General features: G+C 48.5%; 1 protein-coding gene across 2 annotated transcripts in view; it reads left to right on the forward strand.

The window, feature by feature from the left end:
* Window positions 1-2,205: 2,205 nt before the first annotated feature.
* FAM3D (FAM3 metabolism regulating signaling molecule D) overlaps window positions 2,206-20,920 on the forward strand; it is a 37,603-nt gene continuing 18,888 nt past the window's right edge. Inside the window, exons 1-5 of one of the 2 annotated variants that reach the window (XM_007537471.2) lie at window positions 2,206-2,467; window positions 14,696-14,746; window positions 16,209-16,316; window positions 17,479-17,502; window positions 19,962-20,079. In XM_007537471.2, coding sequence (XP_007537533.1) covers window positions 14,734-14,746; window positions 16,209-16,316; window positions 17,479-17,502; window positions 19,962-20,079 — 263 coding nt within the window. In that variant the 5' untranslated portion in view covers window positions 2,206-2,467; window positions 14,696-14,733. The remainder of the gene's footprint in view (window positions 2,468-14,695; window positions 14,747-16,208; window positions 16,317-17,478; window positions 17,503-19,961; window positions 20,080-20,920) is intronic. The other variant, XM_060202419.1, reaches the window with a different exon arrangement.

Here is a 20,920-nt window from a genome sequence, read left to right on the forward strand (position 1 = left end):
CCTCTCTCAATTTCTCTGTCCTATTCAATAAAATAGAGAGAAAGAAGAGAAGAAAGGAAGGAAAGAAGGAAAGGAGGGACAGAGGGAGGGAAGAAGGAAGTGAAGGGGGAAATGGCCTCTGGGAGCCCCTATTGGCAATATAAATAAGTCAATAATAAATAACCTTTGGGGATGACAAAATAGCTCACTTTATAGTGTGATGCTTTCCTATGTGTGCAAACCAAGTTTAAATTTAGCCTCCACCACACTGAAGGAAGTTTTGATGCTGTGATCCCTTTCACTCTCTCACTCTTTCTTCCTATCTATCTTCCTTAAAAAACGTGGAGAAAGGCTGGACAATGGCTCACCTTGTTAAGCATACATGCTATAATGCCTAAGGACCCAGGTTCAAGCCCTGGCCACCACCTGAAAGGAGAAAGTTTTACATGTGGTAAAGCAGTGTTGCAAGTCTCTCTCTTCTTCTTCTTCTCCTCCTTCTTCTTCTTCTTTTCTTCTTCTTCTTCTCCTTCTCCTTCTTCTTCTTCTTCTTCTTCTTCTTCTTCTTCTTCTTCTTCTTCTTCTCCTTCTCTCTCCCCCTTCCTTCTTGATTTCTCTATCTCTATCCAATAAATAATAAATAAATAAACATTAACATTTTTTAAAAGTTTCTCACTTCCATTATTATAATCACATTGGGTAACATAGCAAAGAAAAGTTTGGGTTGCAGATGAGATGAAAGTTTGCTTATCAGCTTATTTTAAAATAAAATGATTATCCTGCATTCCACATGAGGGTGCTAGGTAATCACAGGGGCCTCAGTGAGGCAGGGTAGTTGGGGAAATGGCTCAGTGGTGGAACTCAGGGCTGCGTGTGTGAGGCCCCAGGTTTGATCCCCAATACAAGGGATGCCAGAGTAGTGCTCAATATAAATAAAAGCAGAAGAGAAAGATGTGATAATAGAAGCAAGGTCATAAAGATGAAGTATTGCCAGCTCTGAGGTGGAAGATAGCAGGCATGAGACATGAAATATGAAGCTGGAGAGGGGAAGGAAACAGATTATCTTCATGAACTCCCCAAAAGGGATGCAACCTGCGACACTGTGAATTTGTATGTATTTAGGTATGTGTTTAGTTATCACTGGAATCTCTTAGCCCTGGGAAGGCTTTTTCATAGAAAGATAGACACAGGGGCCACCCAGGTGGTAGCACATCTGGTTAAGCTGGAATCTGTGCCACATGTGTGGCAAGACTCGGAACCTATGTGGTGAGCTACCTGCCCAGCAGCCTTACACTGAGAGACTGCTAAGAGCTGGGCCTGCTGCACTGAGTGGCAGGCAGCCTCCTGGCTTCTCTGCTCCAACCAACATGACAAATCAGCAATGACTCCACAAGCTTCATTTCAGGCTGCAGTGAGTACCATCTGCACAGGAGATGGTGCAGAGGACGAGGCACTGGACTTATAAGTCATGGAGTCCTGAGTTGGAGCACCAGCATCTCATATGCCAGAGTAATGCTCTGGTTCTCTCTCTATCCTCCTCTTAAATAAACAAACAAACAAGCAGAAAGAAAGATTGAATGATGGATAGACAGAAGGAAAGTCAAGCAGTCAAGCAGACAGGAACTGGATAGTGGTGCACCTGATTGAATGCACACATTATAGTAGGAAAACCCCAAATTTAAACCCCCAGACCTCACTTACAGGTGAGTGGGGGGGGAGTTCATGAGAAGCAAAACACTGCTGTAGATGTCTCTCTTTTTCTCCCCACTTAGTCTCTCAATTTCTGTTTCTAACCAAAAAGGTGATGGGGTAGGGGGGGAATCAAACAGACAGCTGGGGAAATGGCTCAATGGGTAGAGTGCAGGACTTACATACATGGCTCAATCTCTGCCACCTTAAAAGCCAAGGCAGTGCTCTAGCCTCTCTCTCTAAATGTGACAGAGAAAGAAGGTGGCAGAGATGGCCACCTGCTCCACCCCCAGGGCTGCAGAGTTTGTTGGCATGGGAACAGTCATTTGGAAAGGTGCTGAGTTTTTCATTTGTATTTTTTTGTAGGCAGAGACTCCTAATTGGCCAGGCCAGGCCCCCAAACCAGGAGAGATCTGAGTGGGGGAAAAGACAGTCAGCCAAGGTTCCAGGTGGCTCTCTGGCCAGGCAAGTCCTTAGACTGACTTCCTCCCAACTGAACATTCAAATGAACTTCCTTCTTCCTGGTGGCATTGTTTAACAATGCTGGGAGGCTTTATGGCAGGGTTCATAAAAGAGGGCAGTGTAGGTAGTGCCAGAGAAACTGCCCAGCGGAGGTGCTAGGAGCCTCTCCCTGCAGCATCCAAAAGGCCCTCCCGGCAGGCTCCAGGCCTGGAGAAAGTCAGGAGGTGGGTCCCTAAGTGGCTGCCCACAGTGGTGATTGGTAAACTCTGTGCAGCAGCTCGACCAGAGCACCTTCTCCACAAAAGGAAGAAATTGGGGAAGTGGAGGCCTGAACCCACAGGTATGTTTCTATCTAAAGGGAGCAGGCTCTGCCTCTGGGTTTATATTACTGACCAACAGAAAAACAGAATGAGGTGAGGATTAAGGGGAGAAAAAGCCAAGAGAGGAGGGTAAAAGGAAAGGGTAAAGGGAACTACATAATCAAAGTGATCTCCTAAGATCAGACCAAGCAAGGCAAACAAAGGATCACCTCACAGACCAAGAGTGATCCATTGATCGGATGAGGTGGGCCCTGGACCAAATTCTGAGCCTTCAGTAATGTCTGCAGTGGTTGACTGGTTATATATACCTAACCTAGGCACAGGAAGGAGGCATGAGGGATCTTGAACCCATATTGCAGGCTTTCTTCCTTAACCACAAGGGGCCTTTGGCTTTTATTCATTTACACATTCATCTATTCATTTAGCCATACAACCAAAAAAAGTATACTCTGAGTACCAAGTGTGACCCACTCACACAAGTACCTGAGAAAGGGATGAAAGGTGGAAAACAGTGTTCTTTGATCTTAGCACGTTTTATCTACAGATGAATGGTCTGAAAAGTGACAGTGAAGGTGCAAAGTCTAGAGAAATGGATTCACTGTGTCCTACGATACTGGTTCCTAGCTTTCTCTATGTCTCAGTTTTCTCCTCTGTAAAAGTGGGAGGCAGAATCTGGACATGTGCCCTGCCAAGCCCTCTAGTTCTATCTGTCTGGGTATGTGCACTAATAACGACAAAAAACGCATGAAGTGGCAGCAAGTCCAAGCCCCACTCAGAGCTTAGTGCCCTCTTTATAAGAGTTCATTTAGTTTCCAGTCTCTGGTTGGAGGAGCACTGCTATTCGGCAGAAGGGAAACCAAGGCACAGAAAGACTAAGCAATTTCATTGGGGCTGTATATCTGCAGCTGCTCTGTTCACCACTACAACTTGAACACAGGCTACAACTTGAACACAGTTGATTCTAAATCTGTGACTGGAAGAAAGTGGCCTGGGTACAGGAGTGTCCCCTCTTGATGATTCATCCAGTGGCCATTCTCCAAGCACTTCCTGAATGGTAGGTAGGTAAGCCAAGCATAGTGATTAACAGGGCAGGAATTTGTTTTTAAGATATTGCTTTAGCTACTGAATAGAAAGTTAAAACAAAACAAAACAAAAAAAACTTGATCATTACCATGCACATGGACCTGGTTTTAAGCCTCTGGTCCCCGCCCATAGGGGGAAAGCTTAATGAGCGGTGAAGTAGGACTACAGATGTTTCTCTGTCTCTCTCCCTCTCTATCCCCCTTTCCTCTCAATTTATCTCTGTCCTATCAAACAATAAATAAGAATTTTAAAAGGTTGGTCAGATAATCTTTTTAGTATTTATTTACTACCTTTATCTGATAAGGTAGAGAGAAATTGACAGGGGAGGAGGAGACAAAGGGGGCAGGTAAATGGACACTTAGAGCCATCTTTCACTCTTGTGAAGTTTTCTCCAGGAAGGTGCTTCCTGGTGGTGGCTGAGGGCTCAAACTGAAGTCCTTGTGCACGGTAACATGTGCACTGAACCCAGGCCCCCAGCTAGTCATTTCAAAAACAGTTTTGATGTGTGCCAGAGAGGAGAGCCTGGAAGTTGAGAGAAATTCCCCTGCAATTAAATCTGCCAAGGAGTGCTTAGCAGGGCAATGAGAGCACTGAGGCTCTGACTGGGAGGAGTGAGGAGGGAAATGGAGAGAAGGGGTGGGGTAGTTCTGGCCCAGAGGCCAGGCTAAGCACAGTGCTTGGAGGAGTCTGGCTTTCCCTAATGGCATTTGCCCCAGATTTTCCATCTGCTTTTCCGCTCTAGACCACCTGCCAGCCCCCCCTCTCCCTCCAAATATATACACACACAGGCTGGTGGCTGCATGTGTGATGCCAGGCCAGGCACTGGTGTCACATGGCAGGAGCCAGCTTCCCTGGAGTTTAGGGTCACTTTTCTGAAATCAACTCCACATGACCCAATAGAAATCTGGGGGGTGGGGGGTGGGGTTTGCTGAAAACCCCAGGCACACCCTAAGGTGGGGAAGGCTAGAAGCCAGGGGTTGCCAACACCTAGCTGAACAGAGCAGCTGCTCCTTGGGTGAGACCAGCCTAACCTTGGGCAACAGAGATGGAGAGCCTGAAGTTTGCCCCCAAGAACCATGGCCAGGGAGAAAGACATGCAACAGTCATGGGGAGGGGTCCAGCCTTGGAGTTTGGGCCCCAGCTCTGCCTTCTCACCCAGGACAACTGCCTCATCTGTCTAAGCCTCCAAGGAAAAGAAGGGGATTAACTGATATAGATTTTATAAAGTTATCTTTATAAATCATCCTTCCAGGAGGCCAGGGGGTAGAGAGCACAGACAGTGTTGTTGTCAGAACTGAGCACGCACAAGCCACTGGGCACTGGACTTGGGATCAGGACAGGGAGGTCTTACACTGTAAAGTGTGAATGTTTACCATGAAAGAGGACTTAGGTTCAAATCCCCCAGCCACCGCCTGGGAGCACTTGCATGGGGGAAATTTTATAAGCAGTGGAGCGGTGCTGTGGTGCTAGAAATAATACAACACTATTTCAGCTACTCACAGTCGATGAGATGAACTATTAACATATGAATGATGGCAAGTAGGGCAGGGGCACAGTGAGGCTGCAGATGTGTGTTCTATGTGCTCAGTGCAAGTAATGGCACCATGAAGGGGGCTCAGAGGGAGGGCTGGCTCTGTCTGGAGTGGTGTCACATGCTGAGCTTGGACTTGATCACTTCATTAGAACAGCTCTGTACCTCTGCATGGCTGTTCTCATCATCACTGGTGTGTGGATGGATTTCTGGGGACTGGGGAGGAGAGATGACTTGACCCAGGAGACAAGGCTGTGAGAGGTAGTCTTTGCACCTACACACCCAGATCCAGTGTCCTTGCCCTGAACTGTCTCACACCTGCCATTCTTCTTCTAGCGTTTGCCCTTCTTCCATAGCCCACCTGCCATTATACACACACACACACACACATACATACACACACACCTCAAAGGAAAGTCTCACAAAGGAAGGCAACATTCTATCAAGTATAGAATTCAGAAAGAAGATCACTCTGGTGGGGCAACCAGTCTGAGCAGAGGCAGCTGGCAGGGCAGGGGGGGAGAGGCCAAGGATCTTTCTACAGACATGCTTGGTTCTCAGAAGAAATTCTGCTGGTGGAAATGAGTGGGACAATGTGGCTTCTGGTAGGAAAGCCATCAGGAGGCTGCTTTTAAAAACTGAGGAATGCTAGGAGGTGATCTCTAGGTGCCTGCAGGAGCAGAGATAGCCAGACCTCAGGAGAAAAGAGGTGTGGAAGAATTTTTTTACCATGATCTTTGATATTTTTTATTTTTTTAATTGCCACCAAGGTTATAGCTAGAGTTCTGTGCCTACACAATGAATCCACTGATCCTGGAAATCAGTTTATACTTAAAAAAAATTATTTGATAGGACAAAGAGAAATTGAGGGGGGAGATGCAGCACTGCTTCACTTTATGAAGCTTCCCCCAACTGCAGGAACCAGGGGCTTGAACCCAAGTCCTTGTGCATGGCAATGTGTGTGCTCTCTGGGGTGTGATACCACCTGGCCCCTGAGAAGGAAACTGAATCTGAGTCTTTCTCACCAATGCAACTATGGTGAAAAATGGGGGGGGGGGGAATGTGTGTTAAGAGCATTCTCCTAGGTGCAAGTAACAAAGACAAACAAACAAAAACCCTCTAGAGGCCCCCACAATTAAAGGGCCTATAGCATCCAGGAGGTTTTACAGTGGGCAGAGCACTAAACTTGCAGGTGTGAGAGCTTAAGTTCCATCCCCAACATCACATGTGCCATAATGATGCCCTGGTCCCCTCTTTCTCTCTTCCTATGTTGTACTGATAAATAAGTTTTTTAAAACAAATAAATAAATAAATGGCCAGAACTGACCTACATAATAGAAAATTCTGGGGGGGGGATCTGACTTCATGTGAGGCTGGACTTACGAGCTCTCTGTCTCTGTCTCAGTCTCCAGGATCCTTTCTCCCACATTGCTTCATTCTCAGGGGTATGACGCCACAGGGTGGCCAGGATAACCTCAGCGATTCTGCTCTCAGCCCTCCCAGCTTTGCAAGCTCAGCAGAAGGGAAGTTACTCCTTTCTGAGAAGGCCAACAGGAGTTCTAGGGGAGCCCTCACCTCGCATCTCTGTGATGGGATATGGGCCATGTAACCAGGATGCCCAGAGCAGAGAAGGGACCAGCTCTCCCCAGCTGCGTGGCAGGATCCCCAAAGGGAAATCAGAATGGTCTTGGGAAGAAGGGACCGACCATGGGTGCTAGGTAGCTGACAGAAGTCAGAGCTATAACCACACCCTAACTCCAGCCACCCCTCCTTCATCAGATTCCTTACAGCTTCTACTCTGATGTGTGGTGATATTGCATGTCATTCTACTTGGACAACCTTGAGCTTAATCTCTTTAAGCCCCCATTTCCTCTTTAGTAAAGCATAAACACACACACACACACACACACACACACACACCTGCCTCAGGAGATTGCTGAAAAGATTAATGAAAGGACAAACAAAGCTGAAAATTTACTGCTTATTCACTGGTTACTATGCTAAGAATCACACTTAACAATCACACTTAAATCATACATAAAGCTTGTGCTTAATAATGATTATTAGGATCCTCTACCTCCATGGCTAAGACTTAGCTCCTACTGTCTTCCCATTCCCCTGGCTTCACCCTGAGGTCACCATTTGGGGTTCATTTGGAGGTGAATGTGTTCAGAGATGACCAGCAGCCCCAGATCACCTCAGCCATTGGGATATCGGTATTGGGGGCTGGGCTGCATGCTAGGTGGTCTCTCTTCTCCCCCTGCTCTGCCTGGTCTGGAGGGACACACTCCTGTTCAGAGCTCATTTTTTTCTCTTCCTGGAGGGATTTATACCTCTCTAGGAGGGGGGAGCATCTTTATGGCCCTCTTCCTCCATGCCCTGTGCCTTGGTTTCATCCTTGCCTTTAGTCTTTGCATAATTAGTGATTGCCAGGACCACATTCAGAAGGGAAACTGAGGCTGAGGATGGTGACCACAGTTCCAAGGCAGGCCCCAGATGGGGCTCCCAAGCCCTTATTCTTCCCGGGAACACTACACTAAAGGACCATCAGCCTAGATAAGGCCTCTTCAAAACCCATCTAAATATGACTAATTCTGCACTTACTGGTGGCCTCCTAGGAGCAGATGCCTCCAGAAGCTAGTTTAGTCACATGCACTGAGGAAAAACCCCCTCAAGGCTCCTAAGAGGAGGAGGGCACACATCTGAGCCCCACTGAGCATTTAATGTAGAGGGGAGGAGGGACAGAATCTTCAGAACTCTCCTACCTCACAGAAGCCTCCCTCCTCCACACACAGGAGATTAAAGCTCAGCCAAGGCTGCTTCATGTCCCTTTGGGTCACACCCAGAGAGGGATGGTCAAACTAGAGCACCCTCTATCCAGGCTGAATATGTTTACATGCTGTCTATGGCTGCTCTCCTACTACAATGACTGAGTTAAAAAGTTGTCAAAGAAAGTATACAAGGAAGAGACGTGGAAACAGCAAATTATTATGTAAAAAAAATTATGCCTGGATCTCTAAGGTCCAAGGTTTAGTCTCCATCACCACCAGAAACCTGTGGTGTGGTTAAAAACAAAAATATAGGGGCCAGGCGGTGGCACACCTGGTTAAGCATTCACATTACAGTGTGCAAGGATCCAGGTTCAAGTCTCTGGTCCCCACCTGTAGAGAGGAAAGCTTCACAAGTGGTGAAGCAGGGCTGCAGGTGTCTGTCTATCTCTCCCCTGTCTCCCACCCCTTCTCAGTTTCTCTCTGTCTCTATCCAATAATAAATAAATAAAATATTTTTTAAAAATAATAATTAAAATATAGAGGGGCTGAGAGATAGCTTACCTGGTAGAGTGCATGCTTTACCATATGCATGGGCCAAGGTCCAAGTGTCCAGCACCCACATGAGAACACCTGCAGAGGAGAAAGGGGGAGCTTCATGAGTGAAATGGCACTGTGGTGGTGCTCCTTCTCTCTGTGTGCTCTGTCTCTCATCCTCTTAAAAAATGAAGGGGAGGGGGCTTCTATTAGGAGCTCCACATCTGGCCTCAAGTCACACCTTCCTATTAATAGATAGCAGGGAGGGCTCTGTGGCCAATGCCCTCAGCAGGGAAGAAGCAAATGTGTATCCACAGAGCTCAGTTGCCATTATGCCTGTGTGGTGGGGCTGATGCCATAGGAATGCTAGCTGAGCCTGAATCCCTATAAGGAGCTCAGAAATGGTTCCTGAGTTCTGTCTTTCCAATTAGCTCCATCATTTTTGTTTGTTTGTATAATTTTATTAGTGATTTAATATTTATTTATAAAATTACAAGATAATAGGGGTACAACTTCATACCGTTCCTACCACTTGAGTTCTGTATCCCCATTCCCTCCATTGTAAGCTACAGCAGTTTTTCTAAGGTTACACATACGGGTTCATTATCATTTCTACAACTATCTTTCTATATTTGTATATCTTTGCCCACTTTTTTTTCCCCATGGTCCCATCTTCTCTTCCTTTCTAAGTCACACCTACACCTAATACTACATCCAGATGTCCCTCCCTTTTTCCTCTTCTCCCTTTGGGTCCTGATGGAGTTGGAGTTAAGATCTCTGGCTATCTCCCCCCTCTCATTTCTCCCTCTCTGGGAGCATGGACCAATATTATTTTGGGGAGTGGAGAATGTGGGAGTTCTGGCTTCTATAATTGCTTCTCCGCTGGACATGGGCATTGGCAGGTTGATCCATACCTTCAGCCCATCTGGCTCCTTCTAACTGTGGGCTGCTTATACCAGAGCCTGAGGAGGTGCCCACGATTCATTCAGGGAACCAACAGATGATGACTTTGGCACGTCAGCTTCATGTCAGAGACCATGCACAGATTTCCAAGGCAGAGGAAATGCCTCAAGGGCCTTGATCTAGAGAGCTGCCAGGTCTCCAGGCCAGATTCAGGCAAGGGAAGCACTCACTTATTCCTCCATCGAGGAATCTCCTGGCCCAGTCTGGTGAGGGAGTCAGCCTTCCTCCTTCCATCTTGTCTCAGGGAGGATTGGGGTTGAGTCCAACACTTCAGTGTCCACAGGGTTCTGGGAATTAGGAAGAAGCAGATGCCCCTGTCCTCATAGGGCAAATCAGAAATGTCAGGAGCAAACAGACAGTGAGCTGCTGTGAGTGTGTTTGTGTTTCAGGGAGAAAGCAGACATCTGAGTAGAAGTTCTGGCAGGGAGGCATCAGGATGAGTGGGGTCTGCCAACCAGGAAGGCTAACCAACACTTCCAGACAAGCAGGTCCTGCCCCTACCCCTCTGGTGAACAGGTAGAGTATCACAGAGAGAGAAAGAGAGAGAGAGAGAGAAGAGAGAGAGAAGAGAGAAGAAAGGAGAGAGAGAAGAGAGGAGAGAGAGAAGAGAGAAGAGAGGAGAGAGAGAAGAGAGAGAGAGAAAGTGAGTCCCAGAGAAGTATGGCCCAAACACACAGGGAATAGTGGCCAACTTGGGTCTGTCCCATCCCAGTCTATCTGTCCTTTTCCTGACATCACAAGCTTGACACCCCGTCTAGGGCTTCTAACTCAGCCTTAAACTTGTACCTTCTAGTGGGCCTCATCTGTCACAGGATGAGGAGAAAGGGGTCCCAGCAGCACTAGAGCTGCATGCATCTACTCAGCATAATCAAGAACAGAGCTCTCTTTTGGGTTCCCATGGGCCCACCCTGGGAGGCTGGGGTGGAGGACACCCTAGTTGAACCCACTTTGGTAACCCCCTCCCTCCTGAACCAACAATGAAGAAATCACAGCGTTCCCACTGACCAGCCTTATTAAACAAGGTAGGGTGCTAAGACAGATAAACCTCCCCTGTTCTTGCCCTAAAGGGACCACAAGTAGGAGTTCAAGCTTCATTTGGTACATTCCAGAGGAAGTGGAGTTTTTTGTTTGTTTGTTTTTGTTTTTGTTTTTTCCTACCAGAGCACTTATCAGCTCTGGCTTATGGTGGTGCCAGAGACTGAACCTGAGATTTTGGAGCTTCAGGTGTGAGACTCTCTTTACAAAACCATTATGCTATCTGCCCCCGCAGATATTTATTTCTTTATTGGGGGATTAGTGGTTTATAGTCAGCAGTAAAATATAGTAGTTTGTATATGTGTATTTCTCAGTTTTCCACATAACAATTCAACCCCCACTAGGTCCTTCTCTGCGGTCATGTTCCAGAGGAAGGGATTTTAATACTGACATTTGAAGGGTGGGTAGGAGCATTCTAGGGCAACAATGTCTACCCAGAGGGACTATTAATAGGAACAACATAGCTCTTCCACACCTATGAGCCCCAAACCTAGGGCATAGCTTGCCTGAGGGTACTTTCAGGAATGCAGCCCATAGCTGGCTGTGTGACCTCAGACAAGTGCCCTTTCTGGACTTCAACTTCCTTCTCTGTCTGGTGGTTGAATCCTGCCCTCCCAGGACAAGTGTCTGTTGAGTCAAGCCTGTGCTGTGTGTGTGCACCAATCATTGGCTGTGAAGAGTGTTTGGTGGTGAGGTGTTGGGGGAGGTCATAAAAACACCCTCAGTCTCTTATCAACACACCGGATAATGTGCCATATTTGCAGGGGTAGAAGGGGTAGGGGCTGGGAATGAGAAAGTCAATTTACTCATCACCTCTTCCATGCTCAGCATTTACAGAAAGGACAGGAGACTGAGCCCTCTATGGAAGAGAAGAATATTCTTGTTGTTCCTGCATGTGGCAGCCAGAAATCAGAAGAAGTCTAAGATGGGACAGAGTGAGAGCAGAAGCCAAGGCTGGTTAGGGAGTAGCAGGGACATCCTCCAGGGAGAGCCAGGGAGGTCCTCCAATGTCCCTACTTCCCCCTTACCCAGCTTCCCCTGGGGCTGCCAGATCTGAATAGGGTCATATGTGAGAACAGTGCCATAGCACCTTGCTCCATGGATGTTCTCACAGCCCGAATGACAGGTAACTAACCATAAGCTCCCACCCCACCTCACCCCACCTCACCCCACCCCCAGAATCAGGTTCCTAGAGGAAACTATGTCTGATCTGGCTGCTGGAGTTCTCTGTCTATCCTGCTGGCCTGCCCCCAGGTGCCTGCTCCCCTCCCCAGCATCCCAGAGGTAGGATCAACCATGGGGACTCAATCGCCCAGAAAGCCTATAGGTGTGGAGTGGGCATTCAGGAAATGATCGAGAGAGACCTCAGCCAGGAGACTCCTTGCTACCTGTCCCTCCCCACAACCCTTAAGCCAGACTGACATGACAAGAGGCTAGCCATCACTTCACTCAAGTATATACCCTACACACTGTCTCTGTTAATCTCTTATCTCTCTCTCAGAGTGGCACTTTCACTCTCTAAATCTGGGTATTGACAAGCCCTGAGGTTTTGTTCTTTATCTCTGTTCTCAACCTGTCTCTCTGTCTCTTTGAATATTGGCTATCTCCATCTCTCCTGCCCCTCCCCCGTTCTCCCCCCTCACCTGAAGGTGTGTCAGTTTGTCTGAATTCCAAGGTCAAGACCCATCCTTTCACCATCTCATGAGTTTGGGTTTAAGAGGCAAAAAAAATCTTGGCTTTTTGCATTCCAGGAAGTGAAAGGTCTAACAAAATCTCTGTGAGGAAGCCAGGTGGTGACACAACTGCTTGAGTACACACATTATAATGTTCAAGGACCCAGGTTCAAGCCCCTAGTCTCCCACCTGTATGGGGAAAGAGTCATGAGCAGCAAAACAGTGTTGCAGTCTCTCTCTATAAAACAGTGCTGTGGTCTCTCTCTCTCTCTCTTTCTCTCTCTCTCTCTCTCTCACCATTCCCCTATATTTCTCTCTGTCTATATCATATATATGTGTGTGTGTGTGTGTGTGTGTGTGTGTGTGTGTGTGTGTGTGTGTGTGTGTGTGTGTGTATGTAACCCCACTAACACTTCAACTTGATCCCTGGTAGGCACTAAAGGGCAGAGCAGGGGTATGGAGAGATTTCTGGAATTCCCTCAAGAAGCAGTAGATTGATTGATTGCACACTGAGCTATTGTTGTTTAAATGTCCAGGACTGACCCAGCGTGAGTTAGAGCCAGGAGTCCAGGCCAGCTCTCTAGGCTCAAATCCAGGCTTTTGGCAGTTGGGACTTGCAGACCCTGTCTGTTGAGATAGATTCTTACGATAAAGAAGATTCTGGGCTGGGGAGGAGGCAGGAAAAACAGTGGGGAGTGGGGGAGCCATTGCAGTTAGAGACCCTCTGGCTAGTTACAGAGAGCCTAAGACCCAGAACAGTCCCCCAGCCCTGCCCTCCCCTCTGCTAAGTCTGCAGAGAACTAAGTGGAGTTTTCAGAGCTGCCAAATTGCTGGTAAAGGCCAGTTCTAGGGGGGGCACAGGGAAGAGACAGGGTCACAGAGGCCCCTGCTGCTATCTTAGACTTCAGGAGAGAGGAAAACAGCATTGCTAGTGGGATTCTGTGGGACCTGTGCAGCCAGAGACTTGTACCCCAAATCTAGCTCTGTCTCTTGCAAGAGAAATAACCCTGAACTTGAATATGGTGAGATTCAGCTTGCCTTTCCCCCACAAAAAATGGGGGTGGGGTGAGGGTGGGAATTAAAGGCAATGATGCATCTGCATATCTCAGTGCAGACTTCATATGTGATTCATTGAATCGTGTGTCCCACCCGTGGTTGCTTTAGCAAGGCAAGACTTAACTTTACGTGGCCCTTGGACTGGACATCCCCCACCCATAGGCCAGCTCAATCTCTCTTGGCTGGCTGGAGGGATAGAAGGAAGGGTTCTTAGATGGATGGGTGGCTGCATGGAGTGGAAATAGTTACTGCTGTGAAGCAATTCAAAGAGAGATTTATTAGTAAGATGATTAAGAGTGAACTGGAGGGCTGGGGAGATAACATAATGGTTATGCAAAAAGATTTTCATGGCAGAGGTACCAAAGGTCCCAGGCTCAATCCCCAGAACCATCATAAACCAGAGATAAGCAATGCTCTGGAGATGTATATGTCATGCTGGAGAAAGCATTAGATGTCTCTAAGTGCTAGGCTTCCCCTTCTCAAAGTCTGGTCTCAGCTATAACCATTATTATAGGTGGGATATAAACACACAAAGAGATACAGAATTCTGCCATCAAAGATAAAATGTGACATGGAGTTCTCTAAGAAATGAAGATGGCATCAAGCAATGATCTCTTGGGAGTCTGGCGGTAGTACAGTGGGTTAAGCACACGTGGCACGAAGCGCAAGGACTGGTGTAAGGATCCTGGTTCAAGCCCCCGGCTCCCCACCTGCAGGGGAGTTATGTCACAAGTGGTGAAGTAGGTCTGCAGGTGTCTGTCTTTCTTTCCCCCTCTCAGTCTTCCCCTCCTCTTTCCATTTCTCTCTGTCCTATCTAACAATGACACCAATAACAACAACAATAATAACTAACAACAATAAAAGAACAACAAGGGCAACAAAAGGGAAAATAAATTTTAAAAAAGAATTTTAAAAAATTAAAAAAAAACAATGATCTCTTATTGGACAGAGTAGGCATCATCTGTTTGTGGAACAACACAAGAGCTGGCACTTATAAAGGGTTCTTCCTATGCTAGAGAGGTTTCGGTAGGCATGAAGACCAGGCTCAATAGCTGATCTCTGGACCCTTCATCCAGCAACGTGCAGCATGACAAAGGGAGTGCTGGCCTGAGTGCATGGCCTCTACACAGCAACACTGTTTGGTTATTTATTTTGCTGAGTTGAGACCTCTGTAGCCACTGACTTAACAGTTTCCCAGAGCGGGGAGATCTCAGATGTTTCTTCAGCTGTCGATGGATAAATGGATGGATGGATAGATGGATGGATGGATGGATGGATGGATGGATGGATGGATGGATGGATGGATGGACAAATGGGTAGATGAGTGAAAAAAAATCTGTCCTCAAATAGATAGTAGTCAGCTTCCTAGAGATAGTAGATTTCTTGATACCTTATACTTTATGGTTCCCTGAACACAAAAATTCAAAAGCAAGAGTGAAAGAGAAGGAGGCAGGGAAGAAGGACAAAAACTGCTCCCTTGTTTCCTTGGCAGATGGTGAGGAACCAAACTCATGATCTTTGATGTATCAGTCCAGGCCTTTCAGTCTTGTTCACTTTTAAACTCCCAAAGCAGGTTTCCAAGTCACTTTCCTCTCTCCACAGGTTAACACGGACCCCACACCACTCTTCACCTGGGCAGGATGAGAGTGTCAGGTAGGCCCTGCTCAAAGCCTGAGTTTCGAGTTTATTTAGTCCCCTGAGTTTAATCCCCCCACCCCCGTCACACCCCATCCAACTAATCACCTCTCTGAGCACCTTCCCTTTTTCACCTGGAAATTCAGCAGCATCCAACATGTAAGAGGAATAGAAAGATGGACAAAGGCAGGCCTATAGTGCTGTTTACACAGTACCTGGCACACAGTGAGCACTACTGCAATAGAGCTGATACCTCAGAGCAATCCCAGGTCTCCAGAGCCAGAAGATAAGTAGAACCCTAGAAGATAAGTAACCCCCATGGATGGGAACCCCAACCCAAAGGACCCATGAGAGAAGCAGGATTCTCCACTCACCCCCCCCCCCCATGTAACTAGGCACCAGTATGAAGCCATGGTTGAATTCAGGGCTGGGGAGAAGGGTTACTTTTGAAGAAGGAGATTTGGGAACTTACGGTGAAGGCAGTAGTGGCCTCCAGAGAACAAGAGAGGGAAATAGAATGAGAGGAGAGACAGTACCACTTTACCATCCTTGAAGCTCCCTTTGTTCCATGCATGGTGTTTTCATGTTGTCCAGGGGCTCAGACTTGGGCTTTACACAATGTAAGGTGCACACCTTGTAGGTAAACTACCTCCTCACCCTGCATTTATCTTTTTCTTATCCTTCTTCCTCTCTGTTTTCTCCTCCTTTTTCCTTGCCACCAAGGTTATTGCTGGAGTTCAGTGCCTTCATGACTCCCAGCAGCTCTTTATTTTAATATTTTACTAATTTTGGAGTAGAAAATGAGAGAGAAAGTGATGGGGAAGGAGAGAGAGAAAGACAGATACCTGCTTCACCATGTGTGAAGTTTCCCCCTGCAGGTGAGGCATAAACCTGGGTCTTTGCACATGTGTGCTCAATCAGATGCACCACCACTCGGCCCCTCAGCAGCTATTATTTCTTTTCTTTCCTCTCAACAGAAGGTGGGAGATAGAGATGGAGAAAGACAATGATACAAAAGAAGGATGACAGAGGACCTAGTGGGGATTGTACTGTTATATAGAAAACATAGAAAGTTATGCACAAACTATTGTATTTACTGTTGAATATAAAACATTAATTCCCCAATAAAGAAATTTAAAAAAAAAGAAAGAAAGAAAGAAAGAAAGAAATGAGACAGAAAGGAAAGCAGAGGCACGGCAGCACCCCTCCGCAGCTTGAAGCTTCCCCATAGCAGGTGCTCCCAGTGGAGACCTGAGGTCACTTCTACACACTCTCCCAGGGAAGCCCCCTGCCAGCCCCTGCCCTGTACTTCTGTCTCTCCCTCCCATGGACCCACTTTGGGAATCAATCCCACATAGTACCATCACACCATTGGTCCAAGTGTGGCCTCACCAGGAGGTAACCCAGGCTCATGTGAAGGGCAGGGCCTTTCATCTGCGGGTCATTGTGAGGTCTCCCACAGTACTTCCCTGTTCTGCAGGTGTGCTCCGCCTCCTGGTCCCCATCTCTGCCCTGGTGATCACATGGGTGTTTCTTCACAGTGCTGGCAACATTCACATCCAGACCATTCGCCTGCCCCGCTGGTTGGGTGAGAGGGTTAGAGGGCTGGGGGGAGGTAGCGTCCAGATGGGTGGGTTATGGCATCACTTTGGGGACCCATCCTGGGGGTCATGGGAGTCAGAATCAAAGAGGAAATCCCAGGATGTCTAGAAGACAGAGCCCATGGGGACAAGAAGGTTGGACCTTGGCCTAAACATGTGCTACCCAGGACCATTTGGGAAATGTGACCCCCAAGAAGAAAAAGAAAGAAAGTTGGAGAGGGAGAGAGATGGAAGATGCATAGGGGGACTGTTTCCTCTGCCTAAGAGCCCTTCACACATTTCTCTGTGTGCTTCACACCTTCTCAGTTTTCAGTCACTGCTCAAATGTCACCTCCCCCAAGAGGCCTTCCCCGACCCTTCCAACCATGCACATGCACACCATTAGCCTGTGTCCTTCAGGGCATCTCATCATCCATCCTCTGACCTCTCACCCATACCCTAGGATGGAGGCTGTGCTGATCCTCATGGCAGTATCCCCAGGCCTGGCCCCTGTTACCAAGTACAGGCATACCCAGAGACCAACAGAAGGGCCAGGTGGGGACAGCCAGGGCCCAGTCTGCAGTGAGTCTCCCCACAGCCACTCTCTCTGAGCAGGAGGGTTGTATGATGCACGAATGTGGGGGCCAGGGCATGTGCATATGGGCATGTGCATGTGTGTGTTTCTGTTTGCATATATCTACATGTGGATGTTTGCACATTTGTTTTTGCATATGTATCTGCATGTAGATATGTACATGGGTGTCTCTGTGTTTGTGTGTATGGCTGTGTGCATATGTGTCTCTGTGTACTATGTGAGTGTGTGCATGTGTCTCTCTGTGGGTGTTTGCACATATATCTCTGCACATGGATCTGCATGTGAGCATGTGCACATATGTCCCTGTGTGCACCTGTGTCTGTGTTTGAGCATGTTTGTGTGTGGGATTGAGTCAGTGTGTGTGAGAGAAAGAGAGATGAGGAGAGGCAGCAAGTAAAGGAAGGTTGCAGACATGTTGGGTGGGACTTTTAGCTCATTTAACCATAAGGGAAGGGGCTCTACTTAGCCAGGCCAATGCCAAGGCCAGGTCCCCTTCCCCTAGTTTCCAGCCCTGAACTTCCACCTAGCTGGGGAAAGCTGAGGTTTTCAACCAGGCTCTGCTTTCTCTCCCACAGCTCCTGCCACCACCAAAGAGCTCCGTGAGTATACATCCCCTAGCTCACTGTTTGCCATTGGATAAAAAGTCCCATGGTCCCTATACCCTTCCCTGCAGAAAACCAGTTTCCACACACAGATGGGTTTGCGGGGGTGGGGGGTGTCTGCTCCAAGCTCCATCCATCAGGCAATGTCAGCTGCTGTCCCTGGGTCCTGTGAGAGGGGCATTGAGTCTCATAGGGACTGCTTGCTTATCTCCCTTCGCCAGTCTCTACACCCTGCAGCCTGGATTAAACCCTCACACACACTTCTATCATTCTTATCACAGCACTGGTCCTGCACCCCCTCCTTGACCTTTCACCCAAACCCTAGGATGAGGGCTGTACTTGCAGTCTTCACTGAAGTGTCCCCAGGCCTGGCTTCTGATCCCAAGTAGGGGGTCCCCAGAGACTGACAGAACGGGAGATGCATATTGTCTGTTGATGCACATGTAGCTGAAATGCCAAGACTGGCAGGGAAAGGGCTGTGGGCATCAAGGAAGAGGTGGCTACCTAGCCCCCAAAGAGCTCCCACCTTCCACAGTCAGCATCAAAGTGAGATTTGGGGCAAACTGCACAGTAGACCAGGTCACTAATCCCCTCCAGGGCTCAGCCCCACACCTGAGCTAGGGGTTCCCAGAGAGACTAGGCAGCTTGTGGGGAAAGCCACTGTCTGTATCCACCCCCAAGCCAGAGTCCAAAAAGCAAACCCCTTCCCCCCAGGAGGCTGAGACTCTGGCCATGCTCTCCTTCTGTCGGAGCCTGGCCTGCGAGGGCTGGATGGTCAGAAAATCAATTTCAGGAAAGCCTGTTTTAAGCCAGCCAGTTGACAAGGGGTTAGTAGACTGAGCTGCAGTTGATTAGATGCCAAGAAAAAACACCAGGTGGCCCCCAAGGGGAGTAGTCCCTCTAACACTGGAGGGAAGCTCTGGTCTCAGCCAGGGCTCAGGGGAGGAGTGGGATTCATAAAAGAGAGCTCTCCCCAAAATCCCCTGCATCCCTGGGCTGGGATCCTGTCCAAGTGAGAGCTAGGGGGTTAGGGCCCATGCTGGTGACAGGCTCAGCCAGTGCTTGACTATACCCCCCCAGGTGGGCAGGTGTGCTGAGCCCTTGGGGTGGGGCTCAGAAGGGAGACAGCCAGAGTAGCTCCCAGAGTGCCCAGCATGGCTGATATTCACTGCCGATATTCACTGCTAGAGCCCTAGCAAGATGCCTGAGGGTTGGTGCCCAGCTCACAGAGACAGAGAGACAATGAGACACCACCACACCAAGCTTCCTCTGTTGCCATAGCACCTCTCATATGGTGTCTGGGCTCAAGCCTATGTCACCTGATTGTGGTGCTTATCTATGGTTGTTGGAGGAGGGGGGCTGCCTGCTCCTGCCTGGCAGGTCCTTGCCCTTTTATCACATGTTTGCCTGCCACTCCCTCATGAGGCCTCTGAGCAAGCAGGTGGTGCTAAAACACACATCACCCCAAATGAATGCCTTCTGACTGGCATGGCCCAGTGAGGGCTCAGTCACTCAGTAGCTGTTTGAGAGATCCCTGTGTGTCTCTGTCAGGCTATTCACTGTTGGGCTTCTAGTCCCAAGGAGAGGCACAGGTCTCAAAGGAGCAAGGATCAGAGCAGACACGGGTCTGAGTCCTGGGTCCTGAACCCCTGTCCTGTCCCCAAGGTCCAGCACTCAGCAGGTGTCCAACAATTCAGTGAGGAATAATCAAATGATAAGAAAAATAATCTGTCTGGAGAGATATCTCACCAAGTAGGGTACCTGTACCACCACATCCAAGACCCAGGTTCAAACCCCAGCCCCACATGAGAGGTTCTATGGTTCTGGAGGAAGCTCCAGTGCTGCAATATTGCCCTTGTTTCTGTCTATCTGAATGAGAAAAGTGTCCCAGAGTGGTGAAATCATGCATGCAGAATGCCCACTCCCATTAGAAAGAGGAAAGTCACCAACATGCTCTTGGACATTGATCTGAACTCTTTTATTCCTCACAAGAACCCCCTGAGGGCACCTGTTCCCTCATTCTACCGATGAGTGAATTGATGTTCTAGGGGCCTGAGGACTTGGCCTGGGGACCCAGGGGTTCCCCTGTCCTGTAATGGCTTTGGGAGGGTGTCCATGGGCCCTCCAAGAACTGAAAGTTTGTAGTGGCCCAAGAATAAGACTCTCAAGTGTGGCTTCTGTCCCCTACTCTGCTCCAGGGGGGTCACAGGGACTGTGTGGGGCCAGGGCTATGCTAGGCAGAGACTGTGGACATAATTCTGAGCTAAAAGATACAGCCTAGGGTTTGCATGCTCTTTGATGGGAAGCTACTGGAGGCGCTGGGAGAAACGGGTTGAGGTTTCTCAAAGAGGAATTACCTAAGCTGGGTCCTAGGATACCCCTTCTCAGCCTGCCCCCCCCCACCCCCAAGTCCATTCCCAGTTGCTGCCACCATAGCTGACTTGTCTGCTCCCCAGATGCCATAAAGAGCAAGTGTGGCAACAGGAAGCCCTGCACAGATAACAGCTTTGCCTTTAAGATCTCCAGTGGGGCAGCCAATGTTGTGGGCCCCTCCATCTGCTTTGAAGACAAGGTGTAAGTACCAGAGGGGGGCACTCATGCTTTTATTCTTCTGTCCTTCTTTCCCTCCCTCCATATATACAGCCATCCACCTGCCCACCAAACCACCCATTCCTCCACCCATCCATCTCTCCATCTTTCCACCCATCCCACCATCCTGCCATCCATCCATCCCTCCATTCACCCATCCAACCATCCACCACACATACCTCTACCCACTCACCCACCTATCCATCCCCTCCATCCTTCCATCAGTCAATCCATCCATCCCTCCATGCATTCATTCATCCACCCACCAATCCATTCATTCATTCACAAGTTCAGAGACTTTCTCCCAGCTTCCTGCCACATGGGATAGGTGAGTCACAGACAGCCACACTCCCCACCTCTTCAGTGTCCGCCAGTTCCTGGCTACAAGCTTCATACATCCACCCCATTCAGTCCCTAGCACTCCAGAGGTGATGCTCTCAGTAATTTTCCCATCAGCATAGGAAACTGGGACCAGACAGGACCACCCCATAACCCGTGATAGAGCAGGATTTAAACTCAGGCCTGCCAGGCAGCCAAGCTGCTGGGTTCCCTGTGAAGAAGGCTACCTATGGGGTGAACTCAACATCAGGGTCCAGGTTTCAACTGTATCAAATGCCCATGGTCCAGCCTGGCCATAAAGAGCTGGGGGCCAGTTCAGCCTACAAAATGAGACAGAGATAGGCATTTGAGTCTGGATTTGAACCTCCCTCTTTGTTTTACCCTTGCTTGGATAAAACAAGGTACTTGTGGTTCCTATTTTCAGAAGGTCAGACACATAGGCTTCCGGGTCAGCAGGGTCCAGAGCTTCAAAGCAGGCCCCCCTGCC

The sequence above is a fragment of the Erinaceus europaeus genome, chromosome 12 (genome assembly GCF_950295315.1).
Source record: "Erinaceus europaeus chromosome 12, mEriEur2.1, whole genome shotgun sequence".
Classification (NCBI taxonomy): Eukaryota; Metazoa; Chordata; class Mammalia; order Eulipotyphla; family Erinaceidae; genus Erinaceus; species Erinaceus europaeus.